The sequence below is a fragment of the Dermacentor silvarum genome, chromosome 6 (assembly GCF_013339745.2).
Source record: "Dermacentor silvarum isolate Dsil-2018 chromosome 6, BIME_Dsil_1.4, whole genome shotgun sequence".
Taxonomy (NCBI): domain Eukaryota; kingdom Metazoa; phylum Arthropoda; class Arachnida; order Ixodida; family Ixodidae; genus Dermacentor; species Dermacentor silvarum.
The window spans coordinates 74,282,317-74,307,885 of NC_051159.1; the positions used below are offsets into that span (position 1 = coordinate 74,282,317).

The 25,569-nt window shown below is 47.5% G+C and overlaps 1 protein-coding gene across 5 annotated transcripts in view; it reads right to left on the reverse strand.

Moving 5' to 3' along the window:
• Positions 1-1,847: 1,847 nt before the first annotated feature.
• The window catches only part of LOC119455594 (monocarboxylate transporter 10), a 112,182-nt gene continuing 88,460 nt past the window's right edge, over positions 1,848-25,569 (reverse strand). For 4 of the 5 annotated variants that reach the window (XM_037717001.2, XM_037717003.2, XM_037717000.2 and 1 more), the window contains exons 2-7: positions 12,641-12,841; positions 11,661-11,942; positions 11,291-11,434; positions 8,873-10,489; positions 7,660-7,785; positions 1,848-5,081 (exon numbers count right to left, since the gene is read on the reverse strand). In XM_037717001.2, the coding sequence (XP_037572929.1) occupies positions 4,864-5,081; positions 7,660-7,785; positions 8,873-10,489; positions 11,291-11,434; positions 11,661-11,942; positions 12,641-12,841 (2,588 nt within the window). In that variant the 3' untranslated portion in view covers positions 1,848-4,863. Of the gene's footprint in view, positions 5,082-7,659; positions 7,786-8,872; positions 10,490-11,290; positions 11,435-11,660; positions 11,943-12,640; positions 12,842-17,433; positions 17,593-25,569 lie in introns of those variants that run through there. The other variant, XM_037717002.2, reaches the window with a different exon arrangement.

Sequence of the window (25,569 nt, forward strand, 5' to 3'; positions counted from 1 at the left end):
TTGCCGAGATTGGAGGTGAGGAAGGGTCTACGTGCTCACGCCATTGTGCCACGACGCACAAATGCATGGTTGCAACCAAAGATGGGGCCCGAGCGGTTAAGCATCAGATTCGTGCGGAAGAAACGATCGGATGCAATCTCTAGGAACCCGCCGGGGTAGCTCAGTCAGCTAAGGCGTTGCGCTGCTGAGCTCGAGATCGCGGGATCGAATCCCGGCCGCGGCGGCCGCATTTCGATGGAGGCGAAATGCAAAAACGCCCGTGTACTTGCGTTGTAGTGCACGTTAAAGAACCCCAGGTGGTCGATATTAATCCGGAGCCCTCCACTACGGCGTGCCTCATAATCAGAACTGGTTTTGGCACGTAAAACCCCAGAAAGAAGAAGAAGAAGAAGCAATCTCTAGGAGGGGCCGTGGGCACAAGCTACCAGATTTTCTGTTGGACTGAGGCTCTCAACAACTTCGTGCTCGGCCACTTTTGGGTTTCCCACCTGTTAAGGGTGCCATGTAGAGAACTTGAAGCGTTGTCTCTGGACGCTCCTTTTTGTCAAGGGCATCTGCAGTGGCTGTGCACAAAACCACGAATTTCAGAGACATTGACAACTAGTGTCCCTAATAGTATCGCGAAACCACCGCTTCTATGGAAGAATGTTGCTTTTTGAGAATAACTAATCACGCCCGCAGGCAACGGCCCGTCAATTTCCTGTGGAAATCGATGCCTCACGGTGTCTGGCCGGCACGTCACGTGTGAGCGGTGCCGTCTTTTTGTGCCGAAAATATATATTATATTCCGTGCAAGTTTCGAAGCATAGTCCACTGTGCGAAGCGTCAGTGTTGGCGAAGCCATTTGAGAGCAGATTGAAGCGATTCAACTTGTAATATTGTCTCTTGAAAGCACAAGAAGTCCTCAAAAAATAATTTTTATAACACGGTCACAAAATCGAATGCAGAAATAGAAATTTATATAATAGCCTACACATGAGCGGTAGCTGCGCTGGTTGAAGCCATGGTTGACCGATTAGGAGGTTTGAAGATAGTCTCTTTTAAGATATACTTACGTTCACTGATGCAGTTGGGGCTTGCTGTGTTATTTTTTCCCCTTCTTTTCCTGCATTCACGGCTTAGTCGTACATAGTAAAGTACGTCACTACTTCGTGCCACCACATCAATTTCGATCGTAGTAGGGCTACGAGACACCACGCGGAGTCGAACAGGCCAACTCAAATACAATTATTATTCACTACACGTTGATATATCGATATCTTAATTATTTCTCTTTATATGTAGCTTACTTCTTTTTACTTCTAGGCAAGCTTAGATAGCAGACCTCTCGTCTGCACCATGCAGACTGTTCCAGCTATGCTTAGCTGTCGACAGAGATACATTTCTGCCTTCATAAACGTAGCATATTCTAAGCCCAGTCGTTAATCTTTAGCGTTACTGCACATGCTATCTGCACTGTGTTGACCTTCCGCTGGGCATGCTTGCTTTTGGCACACTTAGTAACTAGCATCGCTACTGTAGTGCTTGCAGCTGTAGCTGACGCTTTCCTCGAGACAGATTTGCATCATGCACCACATTGCCTACGCAATGCATTTGCTAGCGTGGAAAACGCGCAACGAGAATCGCACCGTTAGATATCACACATGCCCTTTCGCGACAGCTGCTACGTGGTTGTGCGCTCAAAAGCATGCACACCTGCCTCAATGATCAAAGCAGAAAAAGAAACGTGGCAGGCTCATCAGCGCAGACAAGGCTTCGTCAATGTGGAATCCATGAGCTTCGCTTGTATGGATCACTCCACTTTGGAGCGATGCTCAGCGTTCGAAAAATAGCGTCTGCACACCGGGTAGGGCGTAAACAAATAACAGCTTTATTCTGTTCCAAGAGCTGCGGAGAAAAAAGGATCTCAGCGTTCACTCTGCTGTCATTTAGTACATTGAAAGGCTCTATCGGCGAACTCGCAACCCAAGGAGTCTATCAAGGCCATCTTCTTGTATGCGCGCGGTAGCGCAAGCAGCACTGATTGCACCGTCTGTAAATGTCTCTGTGTGTGTGTATGTCTGTGGGCGTTGCAAAATGGACCGCGTCGCTTACATATGCTCTCTACAAAGGCGCATGCGTGCGTTCTCTTCTATGGCTGTTCCCGACAGACAAGACTGCATCGGGCCTACGCCTTGAGAAAAGTTGACCCCAAGGTGCTCCAGACTCCGGTCAGCTATCAAGCGTTGCTCTGGACTAAGAGCACACGCTCGCGCCATCCCACCACAGGGCTCGAAGCAGTTTCTGAATGAACGTAACAGCGACGTGTTTGGCTCATATAGCAGTTCCTACGCGGTCGACAGTGTATAGCACACTTTATTTTAGGCGTTGATTGGCTCACTTCGGCTTTTGGATCTGTGGCACACAACGGGTTTGTGGTCGACGCGGATTAGAATCACTACGCTAGAACCATTCATGAATAAATAATTTAGTCATTTAGTAATTGAAATACAATCAATTTGTGATAAACTGCTAAACACCGGGTGTATCAGCTTAAAAGCAGGATAAAATTAACATGCGACAGCAGCTTTCATATCTGTATTTCGCCGTCACCTTAAAAGGTTTCTTTCAACTGTGAGCTTGCGAGCTACGTTTCTGAGGCCCGGCAAATGACACAATTTGGTCGCTTATTTTGCACATCAAACGAAAACACGCTGTCGGGAAGAAGGTAGCACAGAATCGTGTTCACAATTCATGGATTTACTCTTCTAAACCAACTGTAATGAATACCGCAACGCGGACCACCAGCCGTTATACTCGCACAGATTCGTCTACCGAAGCTCGCTGAGCAAGAGACTGCAAAGCCACTACCTTACCAACAAAACGAGATGCGGTTCTGTTCGCGGCAAAAGAATTTAAAGCTTGGGCTGCCTTCCACAACTCGCTCAGCTCCCACTTTCTCCGTGAATAATGTCTGAGGTTGCCACGCATAATGGAATGTCTCCTTGTGGACACACATGCGCGCTCACATCAGAAACAGAGTTTCGCGTCTAAATCTGCTTTGTTAACTAGTCACTAAATATGACGACAATGAATGATGATGGTCCTAAAGTTTAAAACATTAGATACACGTTTGACACCGAATGCAAAAGAAGAAACGCGGAGCCCTGTCTTTTTTTTTTTTTTCCTCCGCAGAAAGGGCACAGCGCTGCAGATAAAAGCAGTCACAACACTACGTCCGCACAGTAGTAACTCTGGCTACACGTTGGCTACGAGAAAACAAGAACAAAAATACTGTGGTGTTTTTCTTATGCAGAAACACGTCGTAGTTATCTAGAGTCTTGCGGTGTTGCGATTAGCTGTCGGGCCAGGGAGCATATATCACAGATATGTAGTGACTACAATCATGAGTTGTGTGTATTTGTGTGGATGCATTTGACGCGCATCCATTTAAAATTTACTTCCCTTAATCTTATGCGAAGAACTTCATTCCCGTAAGTTTCATTGTGCACACTGGAATGCGTTATTTATACGACGATAAGGTTGGGGGTGGGTTGCCCCGCACACGTTGGCTTTCTATTTTGCTTTCCGCATCATATATGTTTGTCTTAGGACCCAACGCACAAGACAACGAAGATAATTAAAAAAAGACACGAAATAAAGGAGAGAAGAAGCACATTAGCGCACCCCTGCCATCACTGCACATAGTACTACTCTCCGCGCATTGTCCGCAGAGGGAGCGCTCGTCGTCTTCCCGAAAGTCACAAATTCCTTCGCCGAGAAAACACACACACAAAAAAGCGCAATGTCTGAAACAAGATGGCGCCTTATGTGACGCAAACAAAAAGACAAGTTCCTATACCATTTCACGCGTCAATGACACGTGGCAAACCTTTCTTGGTAGTTCTTTCGTCCTTTCCATTTTGCATTCTCTTTCACTGTTTCTACTTTTCACTGGTCCGCACGATCGAAGCACGAGGAAGGTCTCACAGCTTGTCGTCATCGAAAGACATATTTGACACGGCGTCCTCTGCCTCTTTCCGAAACACAACGATAATCAAACGCCGTCATGAACGGTGGTACTCGATGACAGAAGCGCGAACACTTAAGAGAGGCTGAACCTCATTTTCCTTCCCCGGCGTCCACCATTTATCATCAGAGCTTAAACTACACACGCACATACTGGCACACAAAAAACACACACGAGAGTTATGTGCGAACTTCCAAAGCCAGGAAAAATAACCGCTTCTCGTCAAGCGCGCACTAAAACGTACGTAGCATACAGACGTCCCGATAGCCAAGCACAACCCGAACTCTCCGCTGCACCTCCTTTCTTCCAACCGGAGTTTTCGGTGAAATGAGTCGGGGTACATGGCCGCAGAGCACGTTAGGAAGGATGAAAATGGCTTTGGTTCGGTTGGCCTCTTCGCGCAGCCGATGTGGCGCTTGGCGTTGCAGGCTTGAAGGTGAAGAAGTGGCGACGCTGAAGAAACCAGAACATGTGACATCGTTGCTGCAAGCATCGACATGTGGGAGCAGTAAACGAAGCAAAAAAAAAAAAAAGTAAACCTAGCAAATGTAGAAGGGTCAGACACCGGTTACTGGTGACGACAAGACAAAGCCGGTTGCTCTCGGAGCCAGGAGACAAAGTCAAGTCAGGTAGTACCATTTGGAAAGGAGACGTGACTCCAATCACCGGCCGTGTCTCATTATTCATAGGCTCTTCCTGTCGGTGTTCCTACTTGTTTCATGAGTAGCACTTCTACCATCCTTGATGTCAAGAGCGAGTGCTGCATATGCAAGCTTCACTTCCAGAGGAGGGTTGAGCGAGCCAAGAGCCCTAATGAAGCATGCAAATGTCTCGGTGGGTGGGACAAGTCTGCTCTACACGATGCTCTCGACGTTCTCTTCGTCATCTTCGGGCACGTCGCTTTCCTCAGGGATCTCTTCAAGAGGAGACGCGATATCCGGCAGCGGTTCCGGTTTGACAGCTGTGTTGCGCACGCATGGTATGAAGAAAGACATGGCGCCAGACACGATGAGCATAGTGCCTGAGACGAAGAACGGAACGTCGTACGAGCCCGTCATGTCGAACAGGGTACCTACAGTAATGGGAAGGGACGCAGGGAAGAAAAAAAAAAGACGACACGTTAGAAGCGCCTTAGAAGCAGATGCCTCATGCGTACGCATGCAGGCATCGTCTGGGAAGACAGCTTAAGCAACGTTCATAGCTTTTATACATTCTGCCAAGCACGGAAGCCAGGAAAACGTACGGTAATGAATAGAAACGTTTTGAATTGTTGAAAATGATGGTGGCATCAATTTTATTCTGTTTTTTTTTTCATACTAATCATGAGCGGAAAGGGCAAAGAAGCGAAAGACCAGTGGTATCCTAACCCACAGCCTTGAGATGTCCCGAGCAGTGCGGCGGTTGATGTACCTTTGCATTTTGGTTGGCACTTATGTATGGGGCCGTCAACCCTTAGGAGAAGCTTCTCACTGATATTCAATCTTTAATAGCAGCTTGATCTTGACATGAAAGCCTGCAGACAAACTTGTTGCGATATTCTCTATCAACTTCCAGCGCGGTATAGGCCTCATTTTCTCACAGAGAAAATAAATTTAAAGATCGTGTTGGCTTGAGTATTAATAAGCTCATTTCCCTAAATATGAATCACCCTGTACGTGTTATTGAAAACTGAAGCTCGGAGTGTTCGTGCCGTGCCTGAGAACGGTTACGGATAGAGCACTGCACGGGCCGATTTTTTCAGCCGGGCACAGCCATGGCCCGTTTTTACGTTGGGCTGCCCGCCCAAGCGCGACCAAAAGTTTTATGGCGAGACCCAGGCCTGGCCCGGGCCCGGAAATAACCTACGTTACCCGCCCGGCCGGGCCCGCCACCCCTTTACCATAGGCTCGAAACCGGCCCGAACCCGGCCCGAGACCGAAAAAGATCCCCGAGCGGCATTAAACAAAAATAAAATACAAAAGAGAATGAAAGGAATTTATTCTTACATGTCATATTGCATACATGTCATATGCAATTATATGAACACCATTTTAGCGGTCTGAACGCAAATACCAGCGTACGAATGACCCTGCCGAGCAGTATCGCCAGCAGTTTCCAAGGGCGCGACCTTGATGCGGCCCAATCCACTTCTATCGCAGCGCCGCCACAGTATTTTTCCACGTCGGGCGCCTCACTGTAAAACATGCGCCGCCCCAGCCGCTCGTCCCACTCAACCGTATTCTAGTACACTCTAGCCGAAGTGCAGGCACGACCGGTCGTCAGCGCGGCGCATGGATGGAGTAAATGGAGAAAGAAAGCTCCTCGTTCCTCCATGGTGTAGCGTAATGCGCAGTTGCTAGGCGGACGGTTGAGTACATGCGTGCAATCATGGATGGACGCAGTGCCATATTTCAGCCGCGTGATGAATTATCTTACCAGTCATCGTTTTACCAATTCGCCTTTGAAGAATCAGCAAGTCGCGGACGCGCTTGCGCCGCGCTGAAAACATTATTTACATTGATTTGGGTAAGGAATACAATGGCATCCTTCGGCTTGAGGCGACTTCGATCTTTCTGGACTTTTACATTCTGTTAAAACCGCGCAAAATACGACGGAAGAAGAAAAGGGAAGTACACAGGAGCAGCACTGCTATAGCGTCCAGCTGCGCCGGGGCAACAGGTTTTTCAAAGTCGAGACGCTCGAGGATAACTCGCTGCACGTTACATGCACACCACCAGAAAGTCCGAGCCCGGCCCAAGCCCGCGTATAAATACCCGAGCCCGGCCCGGGCCCGGGTCAAAAAGCACATGCCGTGCCCGAGCGCGGCCCGAGCCCGTGAAAAAACTGCCCTACCGGGCTTTCGGGTAGTTACGGATACTAAACATATATATATATATAATTTTTTTTTTCAAATTACAGGCGCCACCTGAAGCGTGGTCTTAATGCCATGCACATTGTGAATAGAGTGTCTTGCTCTATAGCGATGCTACCAAGACAGCCAGATTTCACTTACTGGGTCCCTCGTTCCGGCCGATTCTTCAAGCAAGTTGTTGAGAAACTGTGTTACACATGGGCTTGTTCACACTGCCCGTCACAGTTTCCTGTTGTGTAACTAAAGGTACATGTTCCTCCAGTCATTGTAACAGGATCCTCTTAGAATAAACGCTTTATCGTTATTGTAAATTGTCAGCATTCTGCCCCGGTACGCTACAGATATTCACTACGTGATTCAACGATGATGAACTTCGGCATAGTAAATGGTCTTCTATCAATATCGCGGACTACTGATGATGCAGCCTACATGACGCGCACCGTTCAGACAAATAAAAACCATATTTCTAGCCTAAGTAGAAATTTGAATCGGACATTCTGACACACCTCTTCAGGTGAGATCTTAAATGATTGCGGTATGGCCGAAAGCCGCTTTCTGAGACTTGCCTTCCACTGACATTCCTTTCATCCTCATTTTCATTGATGTCACTTCAGTCATGCTGAAGCACTTCGAATGGTCGACTAAAATTTTTGTATTTTATAATCCACCACTTCAAATAGGTCGTAAAATACTTTCCCTGCCTTACTCGAATGTTGTGTGTTGTTTGTTTTCCTTTGTGTGTATATTCTATTTTCGTGAATAGTGGCAAAGTGACAGCAAAGTTAAAAGTTATATTTACCTGCTAGAGGAGGTCCGACCATGCACGCTGCTCCTCTGCACAGGCTGAGTAAGCCGAACGAGTTTGTCAGATTGTCCAGACCAAAGAGCTCCACAAGGATGATTGACGTGAGCAAAATATATGCAGCTGAAAGAAAGACAGGAATGAAAGTTTTATGAAAGCTGTTGCAAATCTCGTGCATCACCAGCTGTTTAAGAGATCAGTCACATTATGCTGCAATCTATATACCCTAGTTTCATTGCTACATGGCCCAACTTGCTTCTTTATAGCACGCTGCTACACTTAGAAGGAAAATTGCATTGTAATAAGTCCTTCGGGTCATTCATACTTTTCGAAACCAGAATTGATACAACCTGATCCACAAGAGTTGCAGTGGACTTCTTAATAAGTCACACTACAGAACCGAATATACACATAACCTAAAGCATAATGTTGAAGTACGAACCCCTGAACATAAGCCTAACAGTCTTATTGTTCCTTGTATTTCATTTAGTTGAATGCTACATGCAATAAATGTAACCGTATATATATATATATATATATATATATATATATATATATATATATATCCTCCTAAGACCCCTTGTACAACACATTGTACCTAGCCTTCAACTTTTTTCCGAAGTTCACTCGGAACTGATTACGCAAAATATTCATTCTGGGTATGAAGTACGGTGCATGTGCAACGGTAAAGAAGTGATTTACTCATATTCTTGTCATCCGCTTTCGAGAAATTTGACACTCAATTGATCTGGAACTCTGTGTCGTCCCAGATGACCGAAATCAACCTTGAGGTGTGTTTCGAAATTAGAGATTGCGTCAGACGCGACAGCAACATGGCAATGTAATAGACGTAGTTCCATCTTCATCTCTGCGTTTAAGCAATGTAATGCAGTTTTTTACCATAGCAAAGATGAGGAGATGATGGAGATAGTGGAGACATGGAGACACAGCTCGTGGCATCTAACCGTGGTATTTCAATTTTAAAAATTGTTTTTTCAAGTTCATAACATAACAGTAGACAATGAAAACCACGATAAAGAGCGATTATGTCCCTTAGTTGTGTTTGGTTCTCAGGAGGATATGGAGCGTATGCTTTTAAAATTTGGGGCATATTAGCAGCGTGTATAACGCATGTTATCTTTTACAATAGGAAGGTGGGTTGTGAATATCTGCAGAGACAGATGGCTACCGTACGCAATGCGATACTCACCGACAATTAACCCAAAGATCATGCACGTGGCCACGGTGGTAGAGTAAGAGTAGCAGAAGGGCAAAATGAACACAGCGATGCCACTCAGGATGAGTGAAAGGTTGTTGAGTAGTAGGCAGTTGATCTGGGGTAGGTCTGAGAGCCAGCCGAAGATGAGACGTCCGATCATGTTCGTGATACCGATGAGCGAAAGAAGGAAGGCTGCCTTGTCCTTGTCGATGCCTTTGAGCACGGCGGAGTCGGCAATGTACATGAAAGGTATGCAGAAACCCATCATGCCCACGATGTTGGAGACACAGACCAGAACGAAAGCTGGGTTCTTGAGCAATTCCATGTCTAACATGTCGGCGAGGGTGTCGCTCATGGAGGCTGGCAGACGCAGACAGGGCGGGCAGAAGGAACCTGCCCCGGGCTTGCCATCTGGAAGATCCACGCCGCTGGCTGCAGGGATGGTGTCTGTCGCTGGGATGGTCAAAACGCTGGCGACGTAGGAACGAACGTCGCCCTGTGACTGACGGTACTCGGGGAGGTTGACTACACTTCCGCTGTAAAAGATGTCCTTGCGGTACATGGGCCGAGCAATGTCCTTCTTCTTGGTTTTCTGGATCTGGCGGGGCCCACCGGCCACGGTCTCCTGCGATACACGCTTCCAGACCTCGCCAGACGTAGCCAGCCGGCCATGTGGCCGGCTTGCTGCACCCGTGTACACGTAGCCACTCGAAGACATGCGTGGAGACGAGCTGTTCCTACGCATCTCAGTTCCCATAGTGATGTTGGACAGGCACAGCTTGGTGGCGCTTCTGGACGACATGATGCCCTTGCGTTTGGCGAACTCCTGAATGGCCGACATAGCCGCTGGTACCGTCACCGTAGGACCACCGTTCGGGACGTGGCCATTTGGTGCTGGCTGGTTAACAGAAGCCTGATTGTCTGATTCGGGAGGAATCATCTGGGTTGTCTCCGTGGCCGTCTTCTCGTCGTCAATGATGGACTGCTGCCCTGCGTCCTTTTCGGACTCTGTGGATTCCGGGATTGCTTCCTTTAGCGGTGAACTCTTCTTAGTACCGCCGTTCTCCTTTCCCGACTCCCCAGAATCGTCGTTCTGGTCTTCCTTTGAGCCCATGCGGGATGGCCTGGCCTCCTGAATGGGGGACAGCGTGATGACAGGCGTGTCCATAGGAGACTTGCCCCACTGGTCGAGGTACAGGGTCGAGTGTACGCCGGGCTCGGTGTTGAGAAGCAGCTTCTGCCTCTTCTCGATGGTCCCGTCCGCGTGCTGCACCAAGAAGAACTGGCTGTTGCAGAGCGAGTCCTGCCGCTGTCGCTCCTTTTCCTCCCAGATCCGCTGAAGAAGCGGCTTGGTATGCGGGTTGTCCGACGCAAGGAGCGGCCGCATGAGTGCGCCAAAAACGGCGCAGTTGAGCGACAGGCCGGCAAGGATCATGAGTGCCCCTTTCCAGCTGAAGACGGTGAGCAGGTACTGGCAGAAAGGGGCGAACACGAACGCGCCCATGCCGGAGCCGCAGACGGCGATTCCTGTAGCCAGCGCGCGCTTCTTGGAGAAGTATTGGTTCACGCTCACGATGGCCGGTAGGTAGATGAGACCGAAGCCGACACCTGCGAGTTGGATCAAAAGGGGGGGGGGGGGGGAAACGGTCATGAGTTGCTATCATTTCCGATAGTGTCTAACATTGGCTGGGTACTTTCCATGTTACACATGATTTTTGTTAGTTCAGCAGGAACCCTTTTACAAAGTTTGCTATAGAAGACACAAAGTGGTGGCAGATAAACTGCCATGCAGCACACCCAATTTCCTAATGAGATCCTTAAGTCAAATGTGCCGGCTGGCCTCGAGGTGCTCTAGGTCGAACAATTACGTTTTTAGGTCATACATTTTCTGAAATACAGCCAAATGTGAAGTGATTTGTTGTATGCAACAAAGGAACAATGAGAATCGGCAGCTCAGGGTTGATTTCATGTACACTTTTTCTGTGCATGTATAGCCTTCTTGCATGCCTGTGTTAATATGTCTGCTTCAAATCATCGCTAAATAAGGTTTGCTGTACCTAGAAAATTCTGGTTATGGACAATGCCCTTATGACATTGAACTGCACAATATACTGTCGAGCTTTGGTGGGGTAACACTGGTTACTTTTGTGACATGTAACAACCACTTTTTACCTCACTTGCTTAAACGCCGCGAGCTATAGAAAGTTGTAGATTTTTGAGGCGCAAATGCAATGATTATGCATTTCTTTCTTTCCTACAAGACAGCAAATCCGTAAACAGTATACCCTTATCTTTAGAAACTTAATAGAGCCTGTGTATCTAATGCATAGATGGTTTCGTGGATACCCCTGTACGACTTTTGTGCAAACCAGCAAGTTCAAGAAAACATAAAACTCGATGTTTTCTTACCGGCCATCAAACCAAATGTGACCATTAGGCTGCCCACGTCTTGTACGATTGTGCTGAGCAAGAAGGCGATGCAGGCCACCACGCTTCCGCCCATGCACACCGCCCGACAGCCATACCGATTTGTCAAGGCACTCACCAATGGGCCTAGAATTGCAGAAAGGAGGAAAAAAGAAACATAAAAACGGTCGGCATGTGAATACATGCGTCTAGTCTAATGCAGTCACATTTTGACGAAGAAAGCAAGTTCACTGTTTGTGTCATTTCATCTTTCACCCTACATCTGGAACAGCATTCTAAGCATCCAGCAAGGTTAACGTTTCTAGTTTATGATTAAAGCCAGCGAAGGAAAACGGAACAGAATGCTACGCACCAGCGCTCAGGTAACACCCCGAGAGCAATGATCCAACCCAAGCGACGGTTCCTTTGGGTGCCTTGAAGTGGTCCACAAATTCGGGGAAAAAGATTCCAAAGGTGTAAGCGATGCCGTCGACCACCATGTTGCACAGGAACGAGGCGGCAACGATCATCCAGCCCCAACCACCATCCGGAGGCTCCGGGATGGCCGCGTAGAATTCCTCCGGGTCCAGGGCTCCGTCATCGACTTCTTCGTCTCCGCCCGCCGCTGAAGCCGTCATCATGGCAATTGCCGTTGCTGTCAAGGAAAACGTACATCATCGTGTCAACTGCTGTTACGTTTGCGGTTGTTTCTCATGAACCGCTTGTGTTATTAGGTTAGTCGACAGCTCACAGGTGAATTTCGGTCAATTAAGAGTTCCATTATAAGCATTCCTTGGTGTACTTCCCTGGTCCCAACTTCTCAAAATGCTGGACCAGTCGTTGCTCTTACGGTCAAAGGCATGCTCTCTAACTGCCATGTTGAGACGAAGTGCCTTTTTCAGAAAGGAATATTTTTGAATGATGCTTTTGATGGTTGGCGGTTCGGAAAGTCAAAAGTGGTTCTGGTGTCTTTGATCATAAACAAATGAATGATCACCGGTGACTGAGTGGTGAAGGCTCGAGTGCAAGCGTGCGCACATCAACTCTGTCCTTCGTTGTTCTCATCACGTTCTTGCTATCATCTCGCGCCAAAGCGTAGCTAGCCACACTCAGCCCTTGTTGGACACCTTGTTTTACATACTGCCTCGCCCATCCACAAGCGCTTTCTCTCCATCATAACCAAACCTCACTGACTAATCAGTACCCTGCTATAGCTTATAATCTCCTTCCCAACGGTACTTGGAATAATAATGCCAACCCCATTGCCACTCTCAACATCATTGCGCATATCCAGGCATCTTCATAATCACCTCACCATCAAGCGCACTATTTGGTAGAACTGCCGAACCATACCTGATGGCGGTACTCCTGGCGGTAGGGCGGGCCCGTTGTCCGTGGGCGAAGGCAGGCCACTGGGCGGGCCGTGCTGTGCCGCCGCCGCTGCCACCGTGGCGATGGTGGCCGCCGATCCGAGGCCAGCGACGCTGCCGGCCAGGGAGGGGCTCGACTGGAGCTGGCATAGGGTCTTCGAGTCCAGCTCCTTGGACATAGACTCTGCGCAAGAAAGGGAGGTGAGAGCAACGCGTTAGCGAGCATGAAGGGTGACGTCCTTGCGGAAACACGAGAAAGTAACTGCACACTGCGCACGGGTGGTATACCGTGCGCAGTGTGCCGGCATACCGTGGATATTTTCTGAGCCACGAAATTTACGCGTATCATGTAATTTTGACTTAGAGTTCGTTTGCAGAAAAGGCAGAGAGGTCGGCCTGCGCTGGTGCGTTCTAGCCTGCTGTTCTGCATTGAGGAAGAGGGCAGGATAATAAAAATATAGGGTTGAATGATGATTAGTGAATGCGTCTTTACATTGCACAAAAGTGCTACTATAATGCCGCTTGTCCAGTCCCTTGGTGTCACATCGCGTGACATATGGATAAAGCTTCAGGCACGGCTCAGACCACTGCCGTATTGTCCCTCCTCCGGCTTCCTGGCGTCTAATCACCCCAACTTTGAACAGTAATTAAAATTGTTATTGTTATTTCGCACTTATACCACCTTTATGTCACTAAGCATTCGTCGGGTCCGACATATTTTAGCGCTTTCAATCTACGATGGGTATACAGGCAGACACAGACAGAACTACAGAAAATGAGCTGCGTCAAGCAACTTTTCGCACGATTTCATACTCGTGCATTCATTTATAACGACATTAAATAGATTTCGGGGCACGGCATATTAACGGAGTGAAGTCATATTGTGCTGAGTCAAGTGTGCGTAGTTTGGAGAGAGTGATTCGTGAGAGCTTCTGGTAACTTTCACCGCTAAATGTGCACGTGTCTTGCATCATTCCAATACAGCAGGTACCCCGAGCGAAAATCTGCATTACCAATTTGATTGATTGCTTGATTGATTGACTGATAAATCCTCACTTGCTACATCGCCCGTTTGATCAATTTTGTGTACCTTCGAAAGCACAGCACAGCTACACTGTTGCTGCCGGCAACCAAGATACGCAGCCACCGCCGCTGCTGCTGCTGCCGGCAACGTCAGTGCAAAACTGAACGAGTACAGATAAGCAAAGCTCATAGCACAAGGCCACCGCGATCGTATGTCGAGCGCACGTTCGTTGATCAAGGCGAGTAGAAAAAAAAACAAAAAAAAGAACAGAGAGAGAGAGAGAAAGGTAATCAGGAACGAACCGAAGAGAGTGGTTGGTACTTATCATGTGCATCATAAGCGCATTTGTAAGTGTTCTTGTACAGCGCGCGTGCAAGGCGATTGATTTGTTTCGTTGCTTCTTTTTTACTTCCTCTACGGGAGGCCGCAGAAGAGTGCATCGGCGAGTGAGCGCTATCGAAGTGAGCACAGTTCATCAGGGATAAGTGGAACGTGTGTAATGCCCTTTGCAAGAGCTTTCGAGAAGAAAGGAGCGGCACGGCGGCCTGAGATGCAGAACGGTTCGCTCCGGTTTTGGCCGAGCAGCGTACCGTGCCTCAGGTGACTCTAACGGTAGGGGACACGTGTCGGTCGCTCCACTCGGGGAAGATGAAGCGAGATAACGTTGTTATTCAAGAGCATGTAATCTCGGGTGACCGCCTTTACGCAGAATTCTTTTTTTTTCCTTGCCTTTTCTGGCTGCAGCTGCAGTAACCTGCGGGTAAGCTGAGTAATCGACGACACTTGAATTACATCTCTCTCTACCCGGAGAACTCCTTATTTCGTGAGCATTGGAGTTTTGTGATGACCAGTGTGCTACAGGAGAGCACACGATGTTTTCTTAAGTGGAATCCTAATCTCGAGCCAACTCTTATTTCGCACTCAAACAGATGGGAAAAGAGCAAGTTCTGGGCATTGAGAAACCGCTCTATCCATTTGGACGAAATCGGTTATACTTGAAACGGCGAGTAGAGATTCCTGATTGATGCCGCAGGGCGATTGCTCTGGCACTTTTGATTACAAAGTATTAAAACGCAACCATGACACTTACAACACCACTACTCCTTTACTACGCATAATATAGCGTCTAAAGCTGACAAATAAGACATCAGGAAACGTGACTTCATAGTATGCCGCAATAAAGCACCTCAAAGAAACCGGCACAAACGAGTTAACATTGTCGCATAAACTACATTTTAAAGTGATTGTTTTGTTTGATTTATGTCACAGGCTCCTTCACCTCTACCTCATAAAATATTTTTCTTTCGTTTTCTTGTGCGTGTCTCTAACAAATGCGTTCATTTTGAGTAGTCTCGCGATTTTCTTCAAATACATTTTTTTTTATTTTGGCTTCCAAATCAAAGTTCTTCTGGCAACCGTCACTATAGGATTTCAGTTTCTTTTATATGTAATAAATTTGATTCAATATAGCTTCAGTTATTGCACAATTACGGCGTCTTTGAGTTTACAATTCATTTTATTTAAATGTGAAAGTCAGACCTGTGCCCGAGGCAAAGCTCCCTTTAACAACGACAGCGAACGGCTATACTACGCCCAAAATTAAGAAATCTAGTAAAGCGGATCTTTGTTTCGAAAGCCTCATGTGAAAGATGTGCTTCAGTAGTACTCACAAGAAAATGTTTGAGCATTTCTGCAATCTGTCATTGCGAAATAAAAATATTGCTAGAGAGGTCAACCTGTCTTAGGTTGTTTGTGCACCGCGCTAACACTCATTTAGCCCTCCACACAGATTCCGATTTAAGCTTGAAACGGGTTCCTGTAGCGAATAAATGAGGACACTCAAATCAATGTTGCAGTGTACACGATGCTAAAAAGAATACTGATACACTGCCAGCGAGTCACTCGGCGTTGTTGAGGCCCAGCACTTCTAATTTAATGAATCACTCAGTAGGTCGCAAAAGCTACTACAGATAACAACTTTAAATTTCAGATTAAGTGCCTGGGTGACGCCAGAATTTAGCTTTTTTGGATGTCCTGTAATCCCGTAAACTTTTGTGGCCGACCGTGCTTATGCATGGATTCACACTAACCGCTCAAATAACGAGGCTGCAAACGTAGTGCAAAAATTGCCTTCGTCATGAAACTCTTTTTAAGTACGCACGTATTGACAGTCACTGCAACGGCGGAAAGTTGTTAGGTGGGCGTTGGTATCGTGTAAGTCTTTACATATCCTTCTGTATCGAACAATTACTTGTTTGAACGCTGAGCAAACGTCATCAAATGACGCAATAACAAAAAAAATTTTCCACGCGGAGTTAGTCGGCGTGTGCTTAAATTTGTTTTGAAATACATTATAAACTTTGACGCCTCTTAAAATCTGCGATTTGATCGCCTTGTTTATCGCATGCGTCAATTCTGAGATGACGCCACATTTTCTTGCAGATACTGCGTGATGACTCGTTCGCTTGTGTTGCGCTTGTCAGTAAAGTTAATTGTTGCTGAATAATTGTCAAAAACACTGGTCTGAGACGCCGATAGCGGTGATTCAGCGTCGCTCACCTCTGCGACGTTTACGTCCATTTGAGTCACTAAGGTATCTTCTTAAGAATTTATTGTATAAGACTACGAACGTAAGGTATCGGCCTGCAAGACCTATTTGTAGAATAACCGACAAAATGGCGAGGAAAGACTGCTCAGACGCACGACAGCCGCAAGCCTAATTGGCGCAAGGAGACAAACCAAACACATAGGCGTGGACAAAAGCCTAATACAATAATAATGTCTGTGTTTCCGGTACATAAGAGTGACCTTAGGTTTGAATTTGGCACACGTTTGCTGGCCGGCTAGCGTTAGCATACGGCTTCATTTACAAAAGATAATATTAATAATAACAATGACTATAAAAACGGTTAAGACAAAACGGAAAGTAAAAGGTGTTCTTCATGCTTGTCGAACTGCCAGAAACGCAAGAAATGGCAGCGGCATGGATTCATATTTTGTGGTTCATTCCCAAGATTGATCTTACGCGTACTACGAAAGCTATGAATAAGTAGCCGAGTTATTCACGTCGGAGAGTTATACCGCGATGGAGTATTCAAATGTTTGTTGCTTCGAGCATATGAGTCTAAGTTTAGTTATAGCTCGCGCCCGATCCATCCGAACGGTGTTTGGTTCTGCACGCGAAATCTTCAAGCTCCAGTAATTGTTACGTCTCGTGTTTGCCAGTTCTCGGCCGTGGATTAGTAAGAGGCAACGAGCATCAGTTGTTCCCGTATACGAGCGCAACGCACGGAACCACAAGCAGGGAAGAGCTGTGAAAGAAGTATTTTCTGAGCGGTGTTCTTTGCTTTCCAGCGGTACACGTGGTCACGACGTGGGTGGCAATTGATGTCCAAAGCGCGTTAGGTCAAAGTTTAGAGATATACTTCCGGGGAAACAATTCCTAGAAAGCATCACGTACGGCATTGCAATCAGTGCAGCCACTATAGTGGGCAGCTAATTACGTACGGCAAATCAATGCCACTGCCGTAACTGCGCACCCTCCCTCAAATAGGCTGAGCGGGCATTCACGGCGTTCTGCTCGCGATTATTAGGCCACGGGCTCGCTTCTCGGCTGGGGAGACCGCATTCCTAACGGCTCTCCATATACGCAGCTTGACGTGTGCCGGCGCAAAGGAGAACCCTGTTTTGGCACGTTCAAACAAGTCAATCAGATCGCACCCCGTGATAACAGGAAAAAAAAAATTGTTCACCGAGCCGCTTCCTGGGTTCCGTCGCGAACTTCATCCCGATCGAGTCGGTAGGGCAGGCAGCGCGTGCGACGGTATCGGCGGCAGCAGCAGCGCACCGCACGCGGCAACCGCACCAAGTGAACACCCTTCTCTCGCCGATCGCCGGCCGAAAAGAGCCGCGCGACCGGCGTTGAGACCTTATACGTCACCGCCTCTCCGGCATTCCTCGGCGATAAGATAGCGACGGAAGCGCATCTCCTTGCCCGTTACGTTCAAGCAAGCCGCCGCCCTCCACACGAGCCCTGCACACGTTAGTCCATCGGAGAGGCCACGTTCTCGGTGCAGGGTACACGTTCGTTGGATCATATCCCCACTCTCGGGAAGACAACGACAGCGCGCAAAGCCTGACGAACACCGTCGTTCATCTTTATAAGGCCTCGAGGAACATTTGTAAGGATACTGTTTCACTACTTCGCACCTGGAAGGGGTCACCGAAAACCACCGACACGACTTCTATTACTATGTGTGTATTCACTTACTTAAGATCACGAACTTGCAACAACTTGTCGATAATTTGTTCACACCAAAGCGATGCCCGTATATCCTTTCGCTCTCACTTTGTGCGGCTTGCTTTTTGTGCTTTGACCACTAAAATAGTTGAACATTGTGGCTAGAGCCTCGGCGTCACTACGAACGTTTGTGGTGAAGTATTTGCATATCCCCTAATTCTACTGATTTTCATGATCACGTTCACGTGCAAGCCTGGAAACCTGCCTACAGCCTTCGCACATCCCTATCACTTCTATTAATGCCTCGCCGTTTTCATTCGACCTTCATTATGCAGGCCAGTTTAGCGACGCGGATAATTCTACGCCACTTGCCGTCCCGGCACTTTGTCCTCGCCTACATGATTTCATATCGCTGCTGTAATCGTTGCTTAAAACACGAGTCGTACAATTCAATTCGGTGTAGCGTCACTAAAAGAGAGCGACATTTCGTTAACAGCGCCAGACTCCCCGGTGTGCCTTGAATAGAGTGAACAATCGGCCATTTACAAAAGTAAACCTTAGGAGCCTGGCCTCACTGCTCATCAGCTAAGAAATCCATTCGAGCTATGCTACAGTGCTACAGTACCCGAAGGCGACAGACTTGAATGCCCGACTTCGCTGCAACTGGCTTAGTGCATGTGAAAGTGTGATTAAGACTCGTGCCTCCTCTCTTTCACTCCACCATCCCCCCTCCGTACGTGCACAGTAGTAAACTGGACAAAGTCTAGTTAACCTCTGATTTGTTCCTTCCTTCCTTCCTTCCTTCCTTCCTTCCTTCCTTCCTTCCTTCCTTCCTTCCTTCCTTCCTTCCTTCCTTCCTTTTCCTTCCTTCCTTCCTTCCTTCCTTCCTTCCTTCCTTCCTTCCTTCCTTCCTTCCTTCCTTCTCTCTTTTATGCCAAATAGGCAGGATGAGGCTCTCAACGTTCGCGAATCGACTGTATCTGTGGCTTCGGGAAGCTTCAAAACATTATCTTAAGAGTTACTCTCCGTTTATCTCTCGTGCGTTTCTCTGGCCGTACAGCTGTTATCGACGTGCATACATTTTCACTGTTTCTCTGTAACCTTGTTGGGCACCGACCACGCAGTTCCTTCGTCCAGAGGGAAGCCGTGCGATGTGTGGAGCCTTCGTACGTAGCTGTATGGATGCTCCCTGGTGCGATGTTGATATGATCCTGGCCTGGGACCACTAAAATAACCCAGTAGATGTCGTATGTTTGTTCCAATCCTTCAAATACATTTTTACGCTTTATCTCCGCTACTGCAACACTTGCCGGCCCTAAACATTGAATACTACCGAAACCACGAGGTGCGAAAGCCTTGATACGAAATATCGAAGATATACTCCCGTGTCTTCCTGATCCGTAAGAACACTCATCTCTGTCTGTTACCGCAAAAGCAAGGCGGTGTTTTTTCCATCTACTTCTCCTGGTATTGTCCTGTTACTTGCCCTTTTCGAATCTGCCCACGTGTGAACTATCTTCGCGATTATGGAACTTGTGCAATCACTCGCTTAGTGCAGCAAAAAAGCGGTATCCTTGAGGAACACTCCAATACGCATGCGGAACGGGAATGAGGCGTGAACAAGTGCCCAAGTGTTCCTTTATCAGCAGTGCATGAGAGAGCCGGGTATCGACCTGCGCAACTCCAAGAAGGTGGTTGCCTTGAAATTCTGAACAACGCACTGCAATGCACGAGGAGGACAAAAAGAAGGAAGGTAATGTAGAGAGATCAAGCAGACACACGTCCGGTTTGCTACCCTTCAGGGGGGAAGCGGTTTAAGGGATGAAAAGAAAGAAAGGAGAGGGAAGGAAGGAGGTACTCTCAGTGTGAACACGTGCGATTGTTCATCACTTCACGCCCACAGCCGGTCACTGCGATCAGTCGATTTCATAAATCGTAGCAATTCCTACGTCGCTTTGTAAGCCTGCGACGTGTGTGGTCATGGTCCAAGAATCTTTGTCTCTGAAAAATGCTCTGCTGTCTAATGTGTTAACTGCAATACAGATTACCGATATGGTAAGGACGTAATGTGCTGATATTGGACAGGCTTGATCATTAGCAGGGGACACCGTGAGCCATCAGCACTAGGCGTTTCCGGGGGCTCTCTCTCACAGTGACCAATGTTAATTTATGATTACTTAAATTCTGGGATCTTATGTACCAAAATCATGATCTGATTATGAGGCACGCCGGTCCAGTGACCAATGTGCAACTTAGCTTAAGGGATCTTATAAAAAAAAAATCCGTGTGTTGAGCACGACACGAGTCGCTTGGCGTCTTTCAGGGTTTTGCTGAAGGCTGTGGTATATCTCTGACCTAAACTGCGACTCAAGCACTAAGTTACGAGGCTTTATTCCTATGCCCGCAGGAAAGTGCTTGCCTTCGAGTCACGCGCAACGGAAGGCGCTTTTGATTCTTTGAGGGACACTACATTTTCGTAGGAAATACAAGGTGTCCACATCTCCACATGTGTCCTGTCGCGCGTAAGTAATCACAAAGTACGTGATTATCGGCGCTGCGGTTACGCATTTCGTCTCATCCTTATTCCCTCTTTTCAGGAGATCCCTCCTTGGTTTAAAATAATGTATGTCAGGCTAGGACAGTGTATCTATCTCGGTAATGGTCCCGCCTCTCGCTTAAAAGCACCAGATAAATCTGCGTTACGCACTGGAATGCTTCGATGTCGTGATGCTGGTACGAGGCGTCGTATCGCCTCAGCTTGTTCCGGCCTAAAATGTTTGCAGGATTGAACGCTATGAACGTAGACGGTTTAGCAAACCGCTGCGCGTCGTCGTTGGACCGAACAGCGACAGCGGTGTCCAGCTCAACAATTCTAGCGCACCATAAGTAAAAGACGAAGCCACGCGGTCGCGTAATTCTTATTTGGCGTCATCACTATCGCGTGCGCCGAGTGAGCAAGCAAGTTTCTCGAGGGTTGTGTTCCCGGAACGCGACCAGTAGTGGCAAGACAGCGAGAAAACAGAGAAGCTCAGTAACTTCGTAGCTAAAATGCTTTCTAGTGCGACCTCAATTCTTAATTACGACTGCCCTTGCACGCAGTCCGCGGAATGCTTTCTGAGTTTGCCCAGCAAGCGTTGACCATCGAGCACGTTATTCAGGTCACGGAGGGCAAGGGTGTTTCTCTTCTAGATGCACCCGGGGGCCTATCTCACAATCGTGTGCTACTTTCTCTCGAAAATACAATGCCAACAAGATCACTGTGTCACTTCTACAGCATACGTTCCATACGTATGCAGCGCGGATTATCCCGTGCTCCGTACGGGATAATCCGTACTTCATACGAAGTATTTGTACTTCGTATACATGTATACATGCACGGACGGAGAGTCGAGTTGACGGATATTTACCACTACATTTAGAGGGGAAAGGTGCCAGCGCATACTAAGGGTAAATAGGAATGCCGGCCATGGACACCCTTTCTGTCTCGCCCCCCCCCCCCCCCCCCCCTGATGAAGAAAAACCAACAATAGTCGACGTTACCATGTGGTCTTTCTGACAAAACATTTCTTGATGTTCCTTCCCATCGATGATATGACTAGAGCCAGCGTATTAAGCGTAACATAGCCGATGTAGACCAGATACCCAATTCCACTCGTTCAAAAGCTAACGAATTCGTTATGTACTCTAATGATAAACATGTCCCGCTAACTTTTAATTGATAGTCGGCGCTGCCGGAGCTAGATGACGCACCAATCTACTAACCGCACGTGACCATAGGAACGGACGAGGAGAAAAAAAAAAAGAACTGAATATGGCTGCTCACGCCTTTGCGGGGCGCACCTTCTTGGGAAACGTCGCTTCAAACATGGACAGGGTAATTGCGCCGAGATAGCGTGCGCCTGTTTTTGGCATCGCGTGTGACTGTCATTTCCGTCTTTCTCGCCCGGGAATAGTGATGCCTGCGGTGCCCCGAAGGCGGCCCATTCCCCGATCCACTCCATGCGATACGCTGTCACTCTGGGAATTAGCCGTTGAGAACCTGTTTGCCAAGAAAGGGGGCAGGGCAGATTCTCGGAATTTCTTAAAGGCCTCAAACACTTTTACGGGGTATCCAATACTTTGTTGTTGTTTTTTTCATCAGTAACCCCGACCACCGACCAACCGACCGACCGACCACCAGTTTACGGGGAGCGTTTTGGGCTTTCATAGATGTGATGGACTCTACACCGGAGGGTTTGCTCCGGTGCAGTATGAGATGTCAAGGTACACCTCGGTTAGGCATATTCGAGATGAGTACGAGGAGGGGACTTCAACAAAATTCAACCTCCATCTTCCATCAGCTCCGGCATTGACGTGTCCGCCTCTGCGTCCGTTCTCGCCTATTCTTGAACTTCCGTCTTCCCTTAATATAAATGGCGGCGTGAACACGTCACTAAACGAGTCGAGCGATATCAAGCGGCGCGAAGTTGCTGACGACGTCACACGGCGAGATATGAATCCTGGAATCTGCAAATTACCTCCTCCTCATGTTGCGTGCTATCCTCGTCGTCTGAAGAAAAACAAAAGAAGATATATATATAAAAAACAAGGAACGTAATTTCCGGCCACCCTCTACGGCGATAGGGAAGTTCTCGTTCCGGCGGATATATTTGTTCGCTGTCGCGGCACGTCATAACAGGCAAAAGCAGAAGACGGCGAGCGCTCACTGAATGCAAGGTTACAGGCGCGGACGGCCTAAATTCACTAGTCATGACTCTGTTAGATTTTTTAAGGTGAAAGTCTTATATTCCTCATCACGCAGTGACCTTTAAGCAACCTTGAAAAAAAAAAAGAACCGTGTCGATGCTTCTGCGAGGAAAAAAGCAACGTGGTCACAGAGACTCGCTCGTGCCACTGCTCGCGCGTTCGTCGTCTTCTTCCACAGCTGGCTGCTATGCCGCTCATCATGCCTGCGTTCCCATACTGCATGCCTCTCCCTCAGCGAACGCGCTGACGGCACTGGCCCACTACACGTCGATGCGGCGACAGGCTTTCGTCTACACGTTTTACAAACGTGTCACACTTGCTTAATTTTTTTTTTTGTCTTGCTTATCTTTCAAAGTTGAAGTTATAGCCGTTCACGGCGATAGCTGTTAAGGCGACTTCATTGACATTTCATTGCGGTCGTATGAAGTCTCATCATGCTTATTATTATTACAATGACTGTTATTTCTCATCAAAAGGAGCTTCCAGGAAAGCAATTATTTGCCCACCTATAGGATTCGATCGCAGGTCCAAGGCGTGTGATTAAACGTGCTGCCGCCGTGCTGCCATTAATTGTCGCTGACATGCCGTCATCGTTGCCGTCTCACCCTGCTGCTATTGGCTGGCCATAAAGTATTTCGTTCAGAGGGCCACATTTATATTCTCTATATGTAGTAGTGTGCGGACTGCCTAATCTGCTACCCTCTTCTGTTCATATTCCTTGCGGACAGTGACTCAAAATTAAATTAAATTATGGGGTTTTACGTGCCAAAACCAGTTCTGATTATGAGGCACGCCGTAGTGGGGGACTCCGGAAATTTGGACCACCTGGGGTTCTTTAACGTGCACCTAAATCTGCGGACAGTGACTCCATAAATTCTTTGTGAACACTAAATTGTGATAGGGCATCTTGAATTTTCTCAAACTTCATCATGACCAGTTCATGACATTCTTCATGCATTCTACATTTCGTTTATTCGTTTTCTGTTTTTTTTTGCCGTAATCCATAGATTTGTTTTGATATTGTTTGCGTATTTCGTTTACTTTTCGTTTTTCTTAGCTATCATTTTGGGATACCCCACCCCTTCAATGGCCAACTTTCTATATTTACGAGCTAGTATAGAAACACTACTGGACAGCGCGGAGCGCTTCATATTTTCATGGTTATCTTCTGATTTGTAATTATGCAACAATATAACGACGATTCTGACATTTCACTGCTTTGCGATCATCCGGATAGTGAAATATTGTTGCAGGAAAGAAGCAACTAAAGCATGTCTTTAAAGAAAAAGGGAAAAAAATTGGGGACAATGTAACCGTAGGCAGTCAAGACACTGCAGCGACTGCTAAAGACGTTATGTCATGTGGTCGTCGCTGAAACATTTTGTTGGACTAGTCGTTGTGAAATGGATTTTTGTGCTATAGGAGACGCGGACAAATAAAGTGGGGGTACAGGACACATTTCCTTGGCTGCGTGCTCTAGCGCAAGAAGCATTTCGCAATGCATAACCAACTCGCCAATGCATACACCACTTAATTTGACTAGTCGCCGCGCGATTTGAAGCCCGCGCAGCGAGAGCGGACGAGTACACAGGCTCGGGTGAGTACGAGACGCAGCGCCTACTGTCGACTGTAACTATTCCGACGCTATCCCGGCTGAGTACAGAAAGATAGGCGAAAGCAGTCTCCTCTTTGTCACCACCACGCAGGAGCACTGCAAGAACAACTACAAAAGTTATAGGGAAAAAAATATTACGCGGCAATGCTGTCGTAAGAAACAGAAACAGATTACGAGTGTACGTAAAAAGATCGCCTGAGGTGCATTTCTGGCTGAGTTGCCGGTAACCAGCGCACTAAACCACCTCGCAATGGTGTCGAGACAGCTTTCGATGTCTTCCAGGGACAAGCTGTTGCACTGGTTGGGAGCAACACCGACGTGTTCTTCTCGGAACGGAAAGAAGGAAATAATTCGCGAACGAGGATAATTACGCTCCGGCAGTGGGCTGTACATGCTCTCGGGCTGCGCACTGCAGATAAGACTATATACGTCTGAAGCTATAGGTCAGGGCGTGCTTTCTTGAAATTATAGGCGAGAGAGCGGCGTTTGGCGGTCTTGCACTTGCAGTAAGCAACCGGCAACGCCTCGCACTTCGGGGCACAGTGTTTCGTGCGAAGCTTACAGGAGGTAAATGTGACAAGCAAGAGCGCCGTTCAACATGGCAATTAAGACAAGAGTGGGAGTGACGGCAATCAAGCGGCTGATAATCGCAACAACGCGGAGCTTCCTTCGGGTGTATTACAACTTTCGCGCTTGTAATTTCTCGCGACAAATATGTTATGCTCCAGTAAAACATCAGCCCAACACCTGAATGCTATACCATTTCATGGTGGAAAATTATCTCGTGATAGGCGCTACTCTTACCCGAATTTGGCGACGCGCGTGTTATTAACAATCGTAATTTGTTTAATCCACGAACTAGTTACGAGATTGAACTTGTTGCCGAGGAAAGATGCTATGCAAAGAGAAAACAAGGTGCAACGCAGGAATACAAATATTCAATACAGCAAAAAGGTGTGTCCCGAGCGAAGCATACTTTCGCGCTGTAGAGTGACTGTGAAGAACCAGAAACTACCAATATACTGCGCATTAGGAATCGCTTTCTCGAACAGCCTTGTTCCCGGAAAAGCAAGGAACACTGAAATCACAACGGTAACGTCAAGCGTGGTCCGTCCGCTAATTATGCATGCATTACAGCACATTCCAGAATTATCGCTCGTGCTCGCTAACATTCGGGAATGAACAACAAGACTTTTTCGCTAGGGAATGCGCGACAATATTCGAGAATTTTCCAATACAGTAGGCGCATCTTGCGTCCAGTGAGAAAGCGATAACAGTGGCAATGTT